The sequence below is a fragment of the Epinephelus fuscoguttatus genome, linkage group LG7 (assembly GCF_011397635.1).
Source record: "Epinephelus fuscoguttatus linkage group LG7, E.fuscoguttatus.final_Chr_v1".
Classification (NCBI taxonomy): Eukaryota; Metazoa; Chordata; class Actinopteri; order Perciformes; family Serranidae; genus Epinephelus; species Epinephelus fuscoguttatus.
In genome coordinates, this window is record NC_064758.1 from 11801684 (window position 1) to 11821182 (window position 19499).

At 41.4% G+C, this 19499-nt stretch overlaps 1 protein-coding gene across 1 annotated transcript in view; it reads left to right on the forward strand.

Annotated features, from left to right (window-relative positions):
- The window catches only part of LOC125891449 (plexin-A1-like), a 365915-nt gene that overhangs the window by 245586 nt on the left and 100830 nt on the right, over positions 1-19499 (forward strand). Inside the window, exons 11-12 of the mRNA XM_049580754.1 lie at positions 2067-2267; positions 17953-18049. Coding sequence (XP_049436711.1) covers positions 2067-2267; positions 17953-18049 — 298 coding nt within the window. The remainder of the gene's footprint in view (positions 1-2066; positions 2268-17952; positions 18050-19499) is intronic.

Below are 19499 nucleotides of genomic sequence, written 5' to 3' on the forward strand. Positions count from 1 at the left end.
TTTCCTTCAATTAATATGGTGCAATGCCACTGTTCTCGCCCAATTTTTATTGATTAAAGAGTAGCAGGAAACCGCTGAATGGAGGCGCTGACCCCTCACTCGTCTCCTTCTTTATTCCGTTAGACTGTAGCTGTCTAACAGTGCAGCATGGTAGAATTAACACTGTCCATGTTCCTCAGAGACGCTGCCTCAGGCTCTCATTTTTGTCCACGCACAAAGAATGAGAATATCCTTTATTCAGTTTGGCCCAAACATCCCTAATATCCATAACAGCCTCATTAATACTGGAAAGGTTTTGATTCCAAAATGGCATGTACTCATTTTGACAAGTAGCTGCCACATTCAGTATTCAGTGGTTCATAAATAGGACAAAAGTTGATCCTCTAGAGTGTTGATAATTTGTAAGTGGAGGTTTTAGGCTGCCTGATTCTTCAAACATGTTCCACCAGGAGTATAAAGGATGCTGGGATGCATCTGGAATTATGTGGTTATAGTGTTGAATACTCTTGAGAGGAAAAAGAAAAGGATTCATAGGTAATTATGCACATAAGGGAGTTCCGTAATGTCATCCTGCCATTTTGAATACACAATTAGTTACTTGTAAATTAGAATGAAAAGCCTTTTTAAAAGAAGCTCTATACGATATTCAGAGTGTATCTATGATTTCGAGGTTGTCTGCACACAGCTTCCAAAATGGAGGTGGCAGTTAACAGTGCTAACAGCACAAATAGTGCTAATAACAATGCAACAGTGTTGGAAAAGCTAACAGTGTTACGCTGGGGGGAACTGGATGGTGGGTGCTATGCTTCTGCAATGAAAGAGTCACAGTATTAGCAATAACTGCTGTATGAGCACAGGGCAGAGCAGAGCGGTGCCAATTAGCAACCCAGTGAGGCATAAATATATGAAGAGAACTATATATATGGCATTGGATGCAGGGTCCCGCTCATTTATGTGAAAGCCAGTGGCTTATGAAGACAAAAAAAGTTTGACTCCTTATAAAACTACACAGATCTTCTGCATCACTGGGCCCACAAAGCAAGCACACTACAGACTGTGCTGGCTGAGTGGCTAACTGTGATTCAGCTCTTTGTTAATGTGAATGTGGTTGGAGTTATTTGATAGCTCTTGTAGACTACTGAAATGGTATCTGACTTAATGGACAAATCTTTTTACCTCGACTGTGACCCTCAAACATTTTTTAACAGACACCTCTTTCCTCATTTAAGTCTATGGGAAAAAGTCTTTTTGGGCCCAATGGCATCATGTGAATGACCCAAAAGTTGTAGTTACACAGTTTGGCCGCTGTGTCAGATTGGCTTCAAAGTTCAGTGCATTTCCTCGGGGTCTGAGTGGGACACACACACACACAGGCAATCACAGGGAGCCACATGCACTAATATGCATGCTTGGCTGGACCGCCGAACAAAAGTCAGGTTGAAATGCTGCCAGTGACAACATAATCTAAGGAGCTGGAAAGGGTGGGCAAGAGGGGTGGTGGATGGGTCCAACAAACCCTAGACTTTCACCTCGGAGCCTGGTGTTTGCTTCTTCAATGCCAAACCAAGATGTTTTTTATTTAAATTTAACCAGACCTCCCTAAACCTAACCATGTGCTTTTGTTGACGTCCCGGCATTGGTAGTGCATCCTAAAACATGAACAGCAGACCCAAATGGATACATAGTGCATAATATGTAGGCGCAGAAGGCCACTTGCAAGGCGGCAATATGTGATGACTTGGGATGAGAATGTGTTGGCAACACACACAGAGGGAGTGTGACTTCATTCTCTGCTCAGGACACCATTACATCACCATATCCTGTAGTTGTTTGTTGCTACATTAATGTTCAGAATATCATAGACAGCTTCTTTAATGCATTTTGAAGGTGTAGGATCTGTTTTGTTTTTTCTGTTAGTGGAGAAGGTGTCAGTTTTCCTTATCGCATCTTTATAGCAGCATGTCCAGAACATTCTGTCGACTCAGATCTGCATCCCACTGAGACTTCCTGCTTTCCTTTCCAGTCACGTCTCAATTTCTTTATTCATATTTTTTTCTCATCTCTAGGAGTGCCCACAGATCCTGCCTTCCACCCAGATCTATATCCCTGCCGGAGTTATGAGACCAATCACCTTGCTGGCCCAGAACCTGCCCCAGCCGCAATCCGGACAGAGGAACTATGAGTGTATCTTCCACATCCAGGGCAACACGCACAGCGTCCCAGCTCTGAGGTTCAACAGCACCAGCATACAGTGTCAGAAGACCACGGTAAGGCTAAAAAAAACCTCAAGCACCCACACATAAATGCACACACAAGACGCCACTTGTTCACAAGTTCATTGAAATTACAGCAACCTACAGAGGTGGAATCCCCTACGATGTCTGTTGACTTGATAAATGTGGATTTATGTGTTAGCTAAGGGGCTTGCTATTGACTGATTACCATCTTAGCCAATCCTAATCAAATGTCTCACTGCTTCGACCAACCCCAGCTGTTTAATCTGTCAGCAGGAGCTCAATTCAGGAACAGCCATCCTGGTTTAACCATTTGCAGGCTTTCCAGCTGGTTAGCTGCAGTGCGAGACACAGAGACCAGCATTAATAGACTGGTGTGGCAGAGACTTGAAACCGAGGCGTATGGCCACAGGGTCTGATTGTCGCAAAGCCACTCTCTCTTCATTCCCACGCTTCATTCCTGCCTCTTAGCCCTCAGTCAAACTGTCACCACTAATAGGGAGCGACCATTTCAGCAATGTTAATTTCCTCAGCTCCAATCAGGGCATGAGGCAGAGGGGAGGCATTTTAACGACACCAATTATGACTTACTTAACGAGACATATGATTAACATGCGAGCCGCACGTCGCAGCGCTCGCTCACGGTGATAGGTCCAATAGCAAGTCCTCGCAGTTAAAAGGCAGCAGGAGCCAGTGTGTGACTTTGGCAGCTTCGCCGGCCACCTTTTCTTCAGCCTGTCACACACTTGTCAGGGGCTCCGGGTCATTTAAGCCGGCTGCCGCATTACCGCTGGGCTCGCGAACACATCGCTGATTTGCGGCCACTTGCTGTTTTTGAACTCTGCCCAGTCATCCACTTTCTCCCATACAAAGGGAAAAGAATGAGCTTCAGCGTTGTGATCCTGGAAGTCGCTCTGCCTCTGATGTTGGATAATGACACGAAAAGTACTTCTGTGGCACATTATTGAAGTTGATTTACAGATCGTAATGATGGCTCCTACAGTTCTTTTGTGTTTTGGAAAGGTAATTTGTGCATATTTAGTCGTTTGTGTCTCTGTAATTGCCTCATGCAAGCGACTGTTCTTTCAGATTTTGACTTTTTGGGTTGTTATTACGGGTTTTTGTCAGATTTGTCCTCAGTGACCTGACTACTTGAAAGCCTATTGAATAGAGAGTGAGCCGCAAAAATGTAATTGCTGTAGATCAAGTTGAATATTTGAATAAATTGGACAAATTTAAACACACAATCCTTTTCCTAACAGACTTCTAGCTTTTACTATTGAATTAGTCCATTCACCTTTGGCATTATGACACCAAGGGAAGTCCAGGCTTGCATCAGTGACTTTATAGCCTCAGTGCTTCAAGAAAAATATTGTGTAGATAAACTACATATTGCTTGCACACCATAGTTGTATGTTAGTTGTTTTTGTTCAACCTGTGTTGTTTTTTAAGTTTATTCTGAAAGCCTCCCACACCACCAAACACCAGCAGGATATAATATACCCATGTGCAGTTTTCATACCCAGTTTGACTCACTCCAATACATTCATTACTACACCAGTACTACTGCTGAGAGTTGCTGATGCTGGAGGACAGAGACCTTCCTCAGCAAATCTCCAATTCACTGGCAAACTGAATGGATGCACACACACACTTACACATGCACATGCATTCATTTCTTTGTTCCTCGGTGCAAAAAAGTGGCAAATATACAAGCCTCGATACAACTTTGCTGCTGTTTATGAAGCTAGGCCAGACCAAGAGGGCTGGTGTGTGTGTGTGTGTGTGTGTGTGTGTGTGTGTGTGTGTGTGTGTGTGTGTGTGTGTGTGTGTGAGCGTGAGCGCGCACCCACGTGAGCAGATCCATGCAGTGTTGTGAGTGAGTAAGCCTCCTCCTCTCCACCCCCCCTTCCTCTCTCCTCGTCAGGTGGGACTGTGATAGGATCCAATTAAGGGAGCTGTAGATAAAATGATGATGAATTGCAGTGGTGTGGTAGAGTGACGGACACACACAAACACAGACGCACACACACAAGCCTGGCAAACCGCTAAAACGGGGAAAAAGACAAAGAAAGAGAGAGCCAAAGAGGAGGTGAGGGAATTAGGAACAGACAATGACGATGCAACAAAGAGTGCGATGGAGGAGGTAGAAAGAGGGAAGAGAGAATGGGAAGAATGGAGGAAGACAGAGGGGAGGAAGAGAAGACTAAGCTCAGCAAGCAGACTTTGGGAAACAAACAAATGAGGTAGAAACAGATGGAGAGAAAAAATGCGTGGAATATAAAAGATGAGCATGTTTGAAAAAGTGATGCTGAAAGAGAAGAAAATCATGATCCATACAAAAGTGAAACTGCTGAGATTAACTAGAACCACAGAGGCTGGAAGGACAGTTGGGACAACAGGGACGATGTTTTCAGACATGCCTATTCAGTTGTACAGTACAGCATATATAGTATAGTAATGTCATCGTGTGTCACCTTTTAAGACCTGTTGGTAAGATCTGGGAACATGGCACCCATCTCATAAACTACTGTTCAAGATGCCTTTAAGCAGACAATGAAGAATTGTTGATTTTGATTTTTGTTGTGAACCACAGTGAACACACTAAGTTTGAATTCTGCAGATCAATTTGAAATGTCTGCATTGCATGACCTGCGTAACTCTGATAAAAATGAATGCTGACTATTTGTCCACTATGATGGATTAACAAATCAAGCCACTTTTGAGTCTGCTGTGTGAATTTCATACAGAAAAGACACACTACCAATTTTACACCGTATGCTCAATTAACTGAGTGCTGCTCAGCCTGTGAAAACACAGCATTTCTAGAGGGAATTTTCTAAAGTCTGAAAAATTGACATCATTAAAGTTAACTTGGCTCGGGTTTAGAGCCCACAGATATTTAACAGAAACCCTGCAATTCAAAATTGGATGGTGTGGACTTTTAAAGAATAGGTTTTTAGGCAGGGTCTAAAGTAAGACACAGCCAAGATGGATTTGGGGAAGTGTTTTTAGAACTTGACCCTAAGGACTAAAATTCATTATAACCAAGACTCTGTCCCCCAAGTTTATGGAAGTGCAATACCTAAAGCTGTTTTAAAAGTATGCTTCAAAAGCTGCATTCATTTGTATTGATAGTTTGTTTTTATGCCTCTTTACGAGCAGCATTATGTTTTGGGGTTTTCTGTCCATTGGCACCGACATCCGATTATCGTCAACACAATATCTTAGAAACGCCTCGAGGGAATTTCTTTATATATGGTGTAAACGTCCACTTGGATTCAAAGATAAACTGTGACCTCACAGAACATTTTTTTGGCCATAATTTAAGAAACATACACTAACTAGAGAAGCGCATTCAGTAGAGTGCAAGGTGGCTGCAACAGCTGATCGCAGCCACTCTAGACATGGAATTGTCCCTCCAATGCCTCTTACAGTCAACATGGTGTTGAAGATAATGAAGAGGAGTGAGGGGTCAGCATTCAATGACGATATAGAACAGTTAATAAAACATCGGACATTTTGGACAGACAAGGGTTTACAACTGCAACGTTGCTGGTTCGCATAGACTTACAACCATAAGGCAGTTATTTTAGTTATTAATTCTGTCTGAGTGTGTGGGCAGGTAGTGTACAGTCCCCGAGGAAGTGTGCCAGGCTTTGAGGCCAGTTTTCTGGTGGCCAAACAGTGTAATTACAACTGCTGGGTCTGTCACGTGATGCCCTGTGGCCCAAAAAGACTTTCAATTGTATTACATGGGGAATAAGACATCTGTAAATCAGTGGATAAATTTTTTTGAACATCACAACCGCAGTGACGTGATTTGTTTGACTACCAGGATTCAATCCATAAAGTCCACTAACATTTCATCTAGATGAGCCGCATGATTAAATAATTTTATTCTCATTCAAGTTAACAGAGTGCTAAACTAGAAGTCACTGGCTCAGAAGTTAGACATTTAGCCACACTTGGCCGCGCTTGGCTCCTCTTAGTCTCTAGTGCACTTGCTCTATGGGCTGCACAGTGCAGAAGCAGTGCCGATCATCACTGGTCACGTACTTTCACGCAGTTCCATGCCTGTTCGACCAAAAATAAATTAGTTCAGTAACTTTAAACTGGTTCTCAGCTAGAAACAAAAAGTAGCAGGTTTTCCTTGACCTGAAGAGTGTCTGTGATGACATCATTGGGGTGTTATATTCTACAGGCTGGAAAGAGAGGATGGGGAGGTCAAGTGAAGACTCTTAAGAAAAAAAAGGAGCATGCTCTCATTGATAGTTGGTTGATGCTTGTTTTTTTTGTAATTTTATGGAAAAGGATTATAAGCAACTCTCATAGGAATGAATGGGCCCCCATGTTAACCACTGTATCCAGTTCTCTTAATACATCCATGGTAGTGTATAGTGACCTTTTTTTGCTGAAAACACCTGCCTGCATCTGTAAAAAATTAAAAATAAATAATGACTATTAATAACTACTGCAGTGAGAGCAGTAAGAATGAACCAGAATTGTAAAATTGTGGGCCTTAAATCCAAAACAATGAGCTAAAAGATACTAAAATGTTCCACAGAGCTGAGAGAGCTGCAGAGGTGGATAATAAATGTCTATAGATTTGTCACATCTAAAGACCCCTTGTACATTGTACATTGTCATTTAACACATTTTTATTACTGGATTATTGATTAGTGCAGCTTTGAGAAGCGAAAACTTTATAGCACACTGGTATGATCTTACAGCCCAGGTGTAAATGTTTTTGTAGCCTCCCCTTTTTGGGTAGGTAATTAAGAGTAATAATAATTGTGTTAATTGGAAAAAATGAGATGAGAATGAAAGAGTTAATACAGAGGATCAGCACACAAAAGATCTATCTATGATTGAGAACCTGGATACTTGCTACCATTGTATTCAGTATTCTCAGTAGGGATGTGTGTGTATATGTATCACAGCTGGCTGTGACTGGGACAGTAGAGTGTAATAAATCACAGAGAAAATTAGCCAGCAGTAGATGAACACTCATCCGTTCAATCTTTCTGTCTCTTTGTGCATTATTTAGCCCATCGCCAAACACTGAAACATTGAACTTGCATACTCAAATACACCAGGGACCACAGTATGCATGGATGCACCCTGGGACGTTCACAGGAAAACACATGCTGAGGCGCGCGCACACACACAGCGCGCAGGCACACACAGATAGGATCCATGCAAGCTGCGTGGGTACCTACTGGTTTCTTCATGAACAAACACACACATACACACCCATCCTCCCCAGGGGTTTGGAAACCCAACGTGAAGCAGACATATGGAGATTCTCCACATGATCCTCTTCCTAATCATGTGGAGCAGACGGAGACTGTAGCATCAGCAACAACCAGCAACCTGCTTTACATGATTTATTACACTGACACACATAGGCTATCAAACACCGTGTGTGTGTGTGTGTGTGTGTGTGTGTGTACCTGAGCAAATGAAGTTCCCACTGTAAGTCCATGATTCTGGCATTCTTGTGAGCAGCATAGTAAATTTTAGGAGGATGACAGACTGTGTTTGTTTTTGTGTTCACAGTCCACAAATTGGTCTAGACTTCTCTCAAGTCTAGACCTCACTTTCACAAACATGATACATGTAGCACACATACAGTGTGACACCGGCAGGGTACACAAGTGCATATCTTTTTCTGCAACACTGACTCCAACAAAATAAGTTGGTATGTCAATAATGATCCTTGCCAAATACTTTTGGAGCTAAGGCAATTGGTACGTAGCATACTGTACGTTCCATTTGGAGTAATACTCTTAAACTGTGTTCACACAGAGCTCAGTGTGAGTTTTAGAGGCAGCAGGATTGCATACAAAGCCAACTTTCAAGAGGTGAAATTAGTTGGTGCCTTCTGGGTTCAGTCAGAGGATGAGCTGCCACACAAAGACACAAAGTCAAAAAACATTAACTGAAAACATTAACTAAAAAAAAAAAAAAAAGGCGTAGCCATGGTCATGTCACCCATTGGTTTGTGGACTCCCATTTTGAAGCTTTGAGGTTGGCATTTTGGTTGTTGCTATCCAAATTTGGTAGCCAGGAGTGACCAGATTTGGACAACAGTGTGGAGATAATCTTAAGTCCAGCTGCTAGCTTTGTTAGCATGGTTTATTTTAATGTATTTATAACGGAATGGTTAGTATGATATCCTACGAAAAATGCATGTACAACATTTCGTATGATATCCTACGAATTAGCGGCCCATGACTGTCATTACATCTTTGACATACAGTTACTGCGGTTAGGTTTAGGAAGGGAAACATGGTGAAGATGTACCTTAAAATGACACAAAGTTGTACCATGTTGTACCATAGTTCAAGGTTCCAAACACACGAGTCCAGGGGAAAGTCCTGTGGAAAAGACCCAGTTTTTGTGACCCATCCACCACCCCAACCTGCCTCCTTACAAGACCACTCAGGCCTGCTTCCTTGTTTACTCCCATCAGCATACTAGTCACGTGATCGCAGCCTTTCAAGATATATAGGATATGTACGAATTACTTTTTGTCAGAAAACATACTAACAGTTTGTGAGGACAGTCTGTGTATTTACAGCTGGGGTTAACTGTGATAATGCTAATGCTAATTTTCACTTGTGAAAAACAGGTTTAAAACAATCAACGCAAAATGTACTTTCTAATGAATACCCGATTCCTTAGAGGGTCTTATAGTACAATTTTGCACAATAAATTATGCATAAGTTTAATCCTTAACAACATTTTACGGCTGAGTAATATAAAAATTCATCCCATGTACAGTAATCATGAACGGGGAAATTAGCAACAGAAACCAAATCCATTTATTGTACCAGGCTGTAGACATGTTTATTTCTGCTCTAAAGTTGTGCATTACAACGTGGGTTTTTTTGGGTATTTACTTTCTCTTTGAGCCAGTGTCAAGTGGCCATTTGAGGAACTGCAATTTTTAGTACTTTGCTGTTGGCTTCATTTTTGAGGCCCTGAGACTGCTGCTAGTCCCGTACACTCAGTCGGCATGTCCGTTTCTAGCCAGCTGACAGCTAACATTTAGTAACTACATTGACTGTTTGGGGCAACTGCATAAACTGCCCACTGTTCAAATTTATGCAAATGACCAGAGGAGAAAATTCATTTTGCTTCCTGTTTGAATCCACCTTTGTACTGCTCATTGTAGGGAGGGTGTTTGGGGGGATGGTTTGGTGTACAAGTTCGAGATTACGACACAAGAAGCTGGGGATTGTGGTCTGATGTTGTAGATATGGGCTATAACAAACTTAATTAACGTTAAGAAAAGATGGAGATTTAGTTAAATATGAAAAATATCAATGCATACTGCAGGCTTCCAGTCTGAAGACACTTTTTAACATCTAACTGAGATAACAGCTTTCTCGCACCTTAACCAAGCACTTTGGGTCGTCTATTATAAACTTTTATCATGCTTCAGTTTCTATGAGCTCATATTGTAGGAGAACAAATACAGTCTGTTGGCAGCTGCACATATTTTCAATCTGAAGGTCTCCTGGTGATGTTGGTGAAAATGCAATCAGGGCAGCATTGCGTTTAGTGGAAAATGCATTTGCTATTGCTAATTAGTTGCACAGACACGTACACGCAGTATATACCTCACTTGCATGCACATGTTCTTTTATGATCGTATTACAGGAAGTCAGTGAGGACAAATAACAGCTAGAAGCACACGCTCCTTACTGATGTAACTGAGAAAGAGGCAAGAGCAGAGGAGAGCGACTAAAACGAAGTGCATGGAAAAGCAAAATTAAAGTTTAAGGTGAGATGTGAAGAATTATCATTTACATTGTGATCAATTATTTGAACTGTAACTTTTTCATTCAGTGCGAAAACAAAAAGAAGAGAATTCTAAGCAAAATTCTGTTGAACTGAAATGAATTGAACTGAACTGAAATGGGGGACTTGTGTGTGTGTATGTGTATGCTAGCAGTATATTTTTAACACACACTCAGGTATCCGTCAACATGACTAATTACATGAGGGTGACCTGCGCATGGACGCGCACACATATGCACACACAGTCTCAGTTTTTCTACCTTCACACCCCCCCCCCCCCCACAAGCCAGCTGCTCTGTTTTGTTAACATCGGCAGTTTTCAAACGCTCAAGCATGCACACACACACACACACACACACACACACACGAGCCATATCTATTCATACAATCCATGGGGACATGCAATCCATGGAGACGATTCATGTAGCGAGAGAATAAACGAGTGCAGGAGCAGATAACGAATGAACCTGAGCCAGGCTGGTGTGTTACTGTAATGAGGCCAGGGACGGCTTTGTGCTCACCTTGTAGTTTTTACACCTCCTCCCCTCCCTGTCCTTTTTTCTCCTCGTGTCACCTCGCCTCCCTCTCTCCCTTGTCCCCTCTCATTGCCCCTCCTTCCTAGCTCTGTGTCTCTGTCCTACCTTATCTCCTCCCCGTTTTAAACTGTTCTTCCTTCCACTGTCCTCTACCTTTTATGTCCCATTTGCTCTTCTCTCCCTCTTTCTATTAACAGTCCATTCCTTATGTTGTCATCCCTTACCAGCTCTCATCACCTCTCCTCTTTTCCCTCCTTGCCCTAATCTCCTCACCTCCTTTCCTAATTCACCTCTCTCACTTTCCACTTATCTGCTCTTTTGCTGTCCTCCACTTGCATCCACCCAACTTTCCTCCACTGTGCCCTCCTCTTTTTCTCCTCTCCTCTCCTCTCCTCTCCTCTCCTCTCCTCTCCTCTCCTCTCTCTTCCCTAGAGGGGCCTACACTATGAGTTGGCTCAGGTAGATTAATTACATGCAGTGACATGGAGGAGCTGGCCAGAGGCTTCAGTAATGAGTCTGATTACTCATCTCCAGCAGCTCCGGGCGCTCAGGGGAGGGAAGTCAGGACAGCAGGCTAGCAGAGAGGCCGCTCAGTAGGGGGCGAGCAACTTTTACCCACAGGGTTCCACTGATGCAGAGTTTTTTAACAGCACTGGTGCCACCACTTTTAGATCAAAGCTGTACCAAGTGTCAGTGACATGGCGATAGTCAATAGCTGTTCAATACGTTTAACAAAAATCACCCATGTGGAAATATGTCAACCCGAAATTGACTGTTTTTTTGAGGTTGAAGCAATAACCAATCACACACATGTGCATAGCTGTAATCAATTAAACTGCAGGCCAGCAGGACAAAATCCTAACATCTAATCACCAGTAGACCAGAGGAATGTCTAGTATGGAAGAAATCCTACATGGGGGCCAAAGGGGTAACCCAGAGTGGGATGGCTGAGAGACAACAACAATTAAATGCAGAGAATGTGGAAAACATGAGCATGGATAATAAATCACAAAACAAAAGATAGCAACAGTTTCGCATTCAGTCTAGAGTTTTAAAAATAAGATGATTTAACGTGAAGTTTCTAAATGCTTTCAGCCGGTGAGTCAAAGGCTACATTCACATTGTAAGCCTTAGTGCTCAGTTACAATTTATTGCTCCGATCTGATTTTTTTTTTTTTTTTTGGTTGGCTCTTCATGTTGATTTTTACATGTGGCTGCTATTAGACTCAGGATTCTGGTCCCCAACTGACGTGCAAAAGAGCAATAACAAAAATGTAGCACGCTGTCATACAGAGGTAAACATGGAGGCTACGGCAGTCAGTGTTTACATTTTCATTGATGAGTCGATGTGCATTGGGAGCCAGCAAATTCGACAACAAGCAGCAGCAGACAACAACAAGGATGACGAGAAAGAGACAGATTTTTAATCATAGCTTGTTGCAGAACTAGAGCTGCTACATATATACAGATGTGTGTGGATGCACAGTCAGATCCAAAAGAGGTGGGATCGCAACGTGAACAGCTTCACTGAAACAGATTTCATCCAAATTTCAGGATGTCAAGGACTGTCCATTGCAGCTGTCTTCCATGTTTGTATTCACACGTTGATTCCCGCCAGTGCAGAACTGTGATGAATGTCAATGTAGGGTGACGTAAAAGTGGCAAGAATTATGATATGACTGTTCACACAAAGGTTGCACTGCAAAAAATTCAGACCATCTGCCATCTGGTTAAGGACCAAAAGACATTTTTTCAAATCAGAATTGAAAAAATCAGGTTCCACAGGATTTGTGCTCCTTACTCTCAGATCTGAGTAAAAAAAAAAAAAGTAAGATATTTTGGCTACTTTTGGGGAAACTGGAATTTCCAATGATTTTTTTTTCCCAATTATTTTCATGGTTAGACATATGATATCATCTTTGGAAATGTGTCCTTGTTAGCTACAGTTAAATTACAACTCATCACATGTCAGTATATTAGTTGAATGCCCTCCCAGTTTCCCTCTGGAGCTCCAGAGACACATCAGGTAGAGTACAGTGTAATCATATTTACTTTCACACACACATGGCCAGAGAAATTCTCAGGGGTAAAGGCTGAAAAAATACAGACTTTAGTGTTTAAGAGTTTGCCACAGCTGTCACCACCTCCACATCATTTACATGAAATGGTGACATGTCATTTGAAACAAGCTATAAACAGCCAAACAAGTGAAACATTCTGCCATCATGGTGAGATAAATATGCCTTGTTTCCTGTGGCAATTTAAGTTCTGAAACAAGATATTTTAATATTTGTCTTTTTAGCACTCACTACACTGTATTAAATGTATTTAAGCACTTTTACTTTCCTCACTCCTCCCCTCGAAGCATTACAGACTGAGATAGTCATCACTCAATATTCAAACACAGATCATTTAAAATGTTGCCGTCTGGTAAAGACAGGTTCAAGTTGAGGTAATGTTCCATAATTAGATATACTTTCATGCCACAGTTCTAATCATGATGTCTGAATATCTGTCATTTTCAAAAGGTGACTGTCTAGCTGAGACAGAAACGTAGAGCTTTGTTCCAAAATTAGACTTCTGTCAATCAAAAGACTTAAAGCATACTTCCATTGAAAAGATCCCCAGAGAAGATAGCACGACACTGTTGATAAGAACTTCAGAGGAAGCTTTTGTGGATGAGTGAACATGATTCATGGAATGACCCTGACCTCTTAACACCGTTTTACGTGGTGGTGGCTCGTAAAGTGTTCAATTATGTGGTGGCAGCATGGTTGAGTTTTGGTACCAAGACTTCTTGGTTGGGTTTAGAAAAAGACTGTGGCCTCTGGTAAAATAACCAAGTTTTTTACTTACAGCTCTAAAGTATGTGTGTAAAGTGTAAAGTATGTGGTAAAGTGAACTACGTAAAGGACGTAAGTACATAGAATTTAAATAAGCAAATGTTTACTTTTAGTTTAAGATGGGACAGGAACAGCGAGCTTCTGGGTGAAAGTCCAGTGTTATGTTAAATCCATACACCAACTGACCACCGCCCTATGCAGACTTTCTCTTTATTTCTACCAATTAGATTATAACGTTAACCACCATGACATGTGTCCACCATGACAAAGGATCCAGATTGACTTTTGATAGTCATTGTTTCTATGGTGCCAGCACATATTTTAACACATTATATGCTGGCACTACATAATGCGATATTAAGAGGTCATGGCCATTTCATATATTTCTATGAGACCTGGAAGCCCGTACTTCTAAATTTCATTAGAGGAGAATTTCTGAGGTCAGAGTGGAGCAATAACTGGTCACTGACAAGACCAGTATGATGCATTATTAAAGTGTGATCTTAAAGAGATGCTCAACTGAATGCCCCCTTATGTAGCGTCAGTATTTTTTAGATAAGGTTTTAGCTACACTCACAGCATGGCTATAGGTGCCAAGTTGAGTTGATCAGTTGATCCATTGATCCACCACTTTAGTCCACACCAAAATAGCTCAGTGATTGTTGGATCCATTGAAATACACGAAATTTGGTACACGGTCATGGTCCCAGATGAAGAAGTGACTGACTTTAGTGATCCCCTGACTTTTCTTGTGGCCATGGGGTTGGCTTTTTTTGTCTTTGAGTAAAATGTGTTGACCACTATTGGGCTGAGCATCACACTGTTTGATACATGCAAAACTTATGTGACTCCCATCAGCCTTAGCTGTACCTTGTGTTTAGTGCTTATTAGCAAACGTTAGCATGCTAACATGAAAAACTAAGATGCTCAACATGGTACACATAACATCAGAATATAAACATTGTCACTGTTAGCATTTTAGCATGGCTGCAGACTCTTTGTCTTGTTAAGTCTCTTTTTTTAAAATGAAAAAACCTACAAGATGCAATTTGGATCTTTTGGAAAGTTTGAAACTTTAAAGTTCCATGTGACACCTGCGGTTTAAGTGGTGGCTCAGTTCTAAAGAGGTTTTAGCTTAACTTGTCTTTTCTCCTAAAATCCCTCGTCTGCTACTTGTATCGCCCTCTGCTGCTTCTCCTCTCCTGAATTTTTTCCTTATCTTTTCCTTATTTTCAACAGTAAATTGGCCTAAAACTTGTCTTTTTACTTCAAAGTGTCCGCAGGAAGCGAGTTAGACAGCGGGTGATGCTCAGTGTGACTGGGTGGCACGGTGTCACAGTGTCACAGTGTGGTTTGTGTCGGCGTTTTAAACCATGTGACAGTATGAATAAAGCATGATGTGGCGGGCAGCAGGGTGGGCAGGGACTGACAAGAGAACAAGCTCGCCCAGTGTTTTGGTGACGGCAGACAAGTCGAAACCCTTAAAGTTTAATGGGGGCCACGCCGCAGAGAGAGGAGTATGTGGGTATGTGTGTGTGTGTAGGTCCTGTGGTTTTACTGGGGCTGGAGGCTGCCATACACGAGCCTTTAAACAGTGGGACGTAATCACGATGCTAATAAAGTCAACAGCCTACCTCATGTGTGATGGATCAGGGTCACACTGAACTAGTGGGAAGGGAATAAGACCAATCAGCTTTTTCTTTGTGGCAAAAGGGTGTTTGGGTTGAATCCCTCTGCTCTGGAGCTGCTGACCTCCCAGAATCCTGTGGTTTCAATGGTTTCAATCCTCTCAGCTTCTTAACTGTCTCAAGAGATCCAGACTTCCCACATTCCTCCTTCAGTGGCTGCTTACAATGTCTCCTTTTTCCTCTCTGTCTTCGTGTTTATGTTCCTCTTCGTCTTCCATTCCTCGCTTTATTTCTTTGCCTTCTCCTCAAGGCTGTGGGATGAACTGAAAGCATTACTGATCTAAAGAACACCAGGTTTTGCTTTGATAAAGGTTTAAGTGTAGCCTGTCTACTTTGCTAGTATATAGGCAGCCCATGCAGTTCATTATTTTTAAGGAGGCCCACCCTTTTACTCTATTAGTACCCAGCTTTACAGTTTCTATGTCTGCAAATCTGTGTTACAGCCTTGCAAAAGAAGCGATAAAGATTAATGCTACTGCTATAAAGCTTTTGGTCAGGTAAAGGACTGTGGGCACTTTGTACCTCAGGATGGGCTTGGATGACGTAGTGTAAACCAAATGATGTCAGAGTATCTATGAATCAAATGCAACTCAGAGCACTTGGTTAGGGAAAGATCATGGTCCTGGTAAAATATACAATGCTGATTTGAAGCCTGAGACAGGACATGTGGACTCATTCAATATTTGACTAAAATCACAGTATTTCTCTTACCCTAACCTTAAGTTTGTTAAGTGTCACAGTAACCAAAATAACGGTGTCCTATTGAAGCAGATGCTTGTTCAGACATCAGAAAAATCTGGTTGGACTCACTCAGTGTTAAAGCTGTAAATTAGTTTTGGCTGCTTAAACATCATGCGAATCTTCACCCAAAAAGTGGCACATCAGTAATGTTCACCTAGATGAACTAAAATATGAGTTTTGGATGACACAAGACAACAAACAATGTTGTCCTACATTGCCAGATCAGAAGCTGCTCACATGAGAGCTCCAGTGTTGAATTCCTGTGCTCCTGTGCTCAGATTTACTTTCTTCTTAATGACTTTGTAATCCAAGGTCATCACAGTTAATGAATTTAAAAAAAAAAAAAAAAAAAAAAGTTGCCAAAAATAATCCAGAAAACAATTATGTTAATGGCAGGCCCCCAGGAGCAGCGCTTCAAAATTTGACGTAGTGGCCAAACGGTGTAATAACAACTTCTTATTTCCTCACATGATGTCAATGGGCCCATAAGACATTTTCCCATTGACATACATTGTGAAAGAGATATATATTTTTTATGCACATCAACTTCCTAATACAAACACTTTAATAGCCCTTACTGAAAAATAATTATGTCCTAAAAGTTGTAAAATTCACTATCAGCCTGATCCAGAGTTATTATGAATTGTCATTGATCATGTGAGCGAGCTTGAGGCCCAGTCGTTGAGAGGCGGGGTTAAAGGAAATGCTAGCAAGCTTGCTCTTTGGGCCAATGGATGTAGAACATCAGGAGTAGGTATAGCTGTGGCTAAGTCACCCGCCCACCAGCTACTGTACATGACTCGCCCACCGCACCTAAACGTCCATGATCAGCCCCCTTCGCTCCTTGGTCTGGAAGTGGAAGCCCTGAAGAAAATGCTAAGTTAGCATTTAACTAGCTATGAAGTGAAAGATAAATAAAGGTTAATGTATGGGTAAGGGTAAGGCTAACATCTTGTTACTTACAAGGTCATTCACATCTTCATGTGTAACTAAATATTAAGTTTATTATTGATACATTTGGCATCATATTTATTCACTACAATGTTGTCTTTTTGCAGGGTTCCAATAACAATTGTGTTGTTGAGTTTGTCTTGGTGGGCACACTTTGTAGGGGAGTGTGTGGCTGCAGCTACACATAGCTCAAAAATCTGGGTAATTTTATACCCGAAAATTGAATTTTGTTTTGGCTTTATGCACCACTGACCAACTTTCGTAGGAATGAAAGGTGCCTTGTTGCCAATGTTCTATCCAGTTCTCTTTATACATAGATGGTCAAAGCAAATGAATGTTTTTTGTTTGTTTGTTTAATGTGGTTTGTTTGACTAACTTGTTGTGTGTGAGAAAACAACTGCCCAACTTCAAAGTCTGCCATAAACAACACACAGAATAACATCATTAAGCATGTTATTCACTCTTGTTATGTGATTGGTATTTGAGTCATGGTAGTGAATCAGAGTAGAGTGGAGAAAAGTTTTTGACTGTATCATAAGTGTGTGTGTGTGTGTGTGTGTGTGTGTGTGTGTGTGTGTCTGTCTGTCTCAGGCCCCATTGCCCATATGGGATGGTCGAGTCCCGTCTATCAAATCCAGTGTGTCAGGGAGCAAATTGGAAATGCCAATTTCACTTTACACTGCTCCGCATCTTATCTCTCCCTTACCCTCATCCCACCACTTAGCTCATGCCTAAATGAATAAGGTCCTCTGACACGTCTACCACTGTCTGATTTCTGTCTGCTTTCACCTCTCTGACCACCTCTCCTCCACCTCCTCCCCTTCTTCTTCGCTCCTCTTCTCCCCCTCCATCCTACCTCATCTCCTCTCTTCCCTTCCCATTCCTGTCTCCATCCTTCCCTGCCCATTCAGCTGTAACCCATCTGTTATTTCACCATGTGTATTTATGAAATATGTCTGTTTTGGTGAATATGGATTTATGCATGTGTGCATGCTCCGGCTGTATCGCTGTCTGCTATGAACAAGCCGGGGCGAATCGCTATGCAAATGAAACAGTATCTCGTACAATTCCCAATTTGCATTGAATCCATTATAAATCAACAATTTCTCACACACGCCTTGTCTCTCTATTTCTCCGTCTGTCTCAGTATGACTACGAGGGCAGTGACATCAGTGACCTACCAGTCGACCTCTCCGTGGTGTGGAATGGCAACTTCGTCATTGACAACCCATTCAACATTCAAGGTAGGTCTTTTTTCTCTCTCTCTCTCTCTCTCTCAGTGTAACTGTCCCTTCGCTCGACTCTCATTTTGGTGGAGCATTGTTGCTTGGCAGAAAAATTTTAATCGGCCCCGCTTGTTTATCTGTCTGAAATGATTTTCTGCAAAGCAACAATGTCATGTGCAGCTTTTTTCCCCTCAATGAAAAATCTGTAATTTCATTTTTGACAGCCATCAGGGAGAAAGGTGAAAGTGTACCATCCGTTTGGGAAAACACTATTCTTGTCTCGGGGATAAAAGAGAGGCAGAAGGAGTGATTGATGGATGGAGATGATAACAAACAAACATCCAACAAAGAAATTAATAGGGATGGATGTTAGAGAGGAAGATAAACAAATGGTGAAACCAATAGGCAGAAGACAGGATGAAGGGGAAGAGCGATGGGTGGATGACAGGTTGATAAATGCAGCATGTAATGGCGGGGGGTAGATGAGAATAAAGGAATTGATAAAGAAAAACAGAGAGCGACATGGAGGGATGGCATTTATTATTTTTAATCGCTATTTGTGCATGAAGTGGAAAACAATTACCAATTCCAAATTCTTTATCAAGTGTAATATATTGGGTGGTGAAAGCTAATGATTTTAGACGTCCCATTACACAAGATAATATAAGTCTTGCTCTCAAGTGTGTCGTACAGTCTTTTGCTCCGAATTTGCATGTCTAGAGTCAGATTAACTAACCCTTGCTACTGTATTCCCTTCTGTTTTTTTTTTTTTTTTTTATTCTATTCACCATTCAATTCAGTCAGTAGATGACACACATGCACGTTTTAATCTCACTTCCTTTGTGTTCTATCTGACCTCATTTTGATAAATGTCAGACGCGGTTCTTTTTGCAGATTGCTTGGAAATTAGTTGCTTATCAGTCATGGCCTAATTCTTCTGCCTGTGTTATTTTGTTTAAAATGTACCCCTTTAATATTTTCAGTGTGTCTGTGTGGAAAGATCCGCTCTGTGGGATTAAATATCCTCAGTTTAGCATGTGCTGAGGAATATTTTAGCTGCCACAACAAAATGAATAATCATTCTGGTGCAATCAAGTAGATGCATCCTATACTGTCCTTTGGAATAGGTTAGGATGACTTTTGCTAATCAGGTAAGTACTCAACAGAGTAATGCAGGCTTATATTTGATAAAAAAGAATTCAGTATTTAGCATTTTAGCCTCAAACATTAATCAATAAATATGTTTACTACTGTTTATGCTACTTTTATTAGAAAAAGGACAGTTGTTTATTTGTTTGCCGAGGAAGGAGATATTTTGTTGAGTAAGTCCGTTTAATTTATGTTAGCATAGTCATCTTCACACACATTCTGTAAACAGATCGACAATCTGTGTGTAAATGTGTCATCTGTTATATAAAACTCCTTCCACAAATATAAAAAGATGTAGAAACTCAGAAAACTGTTTGAA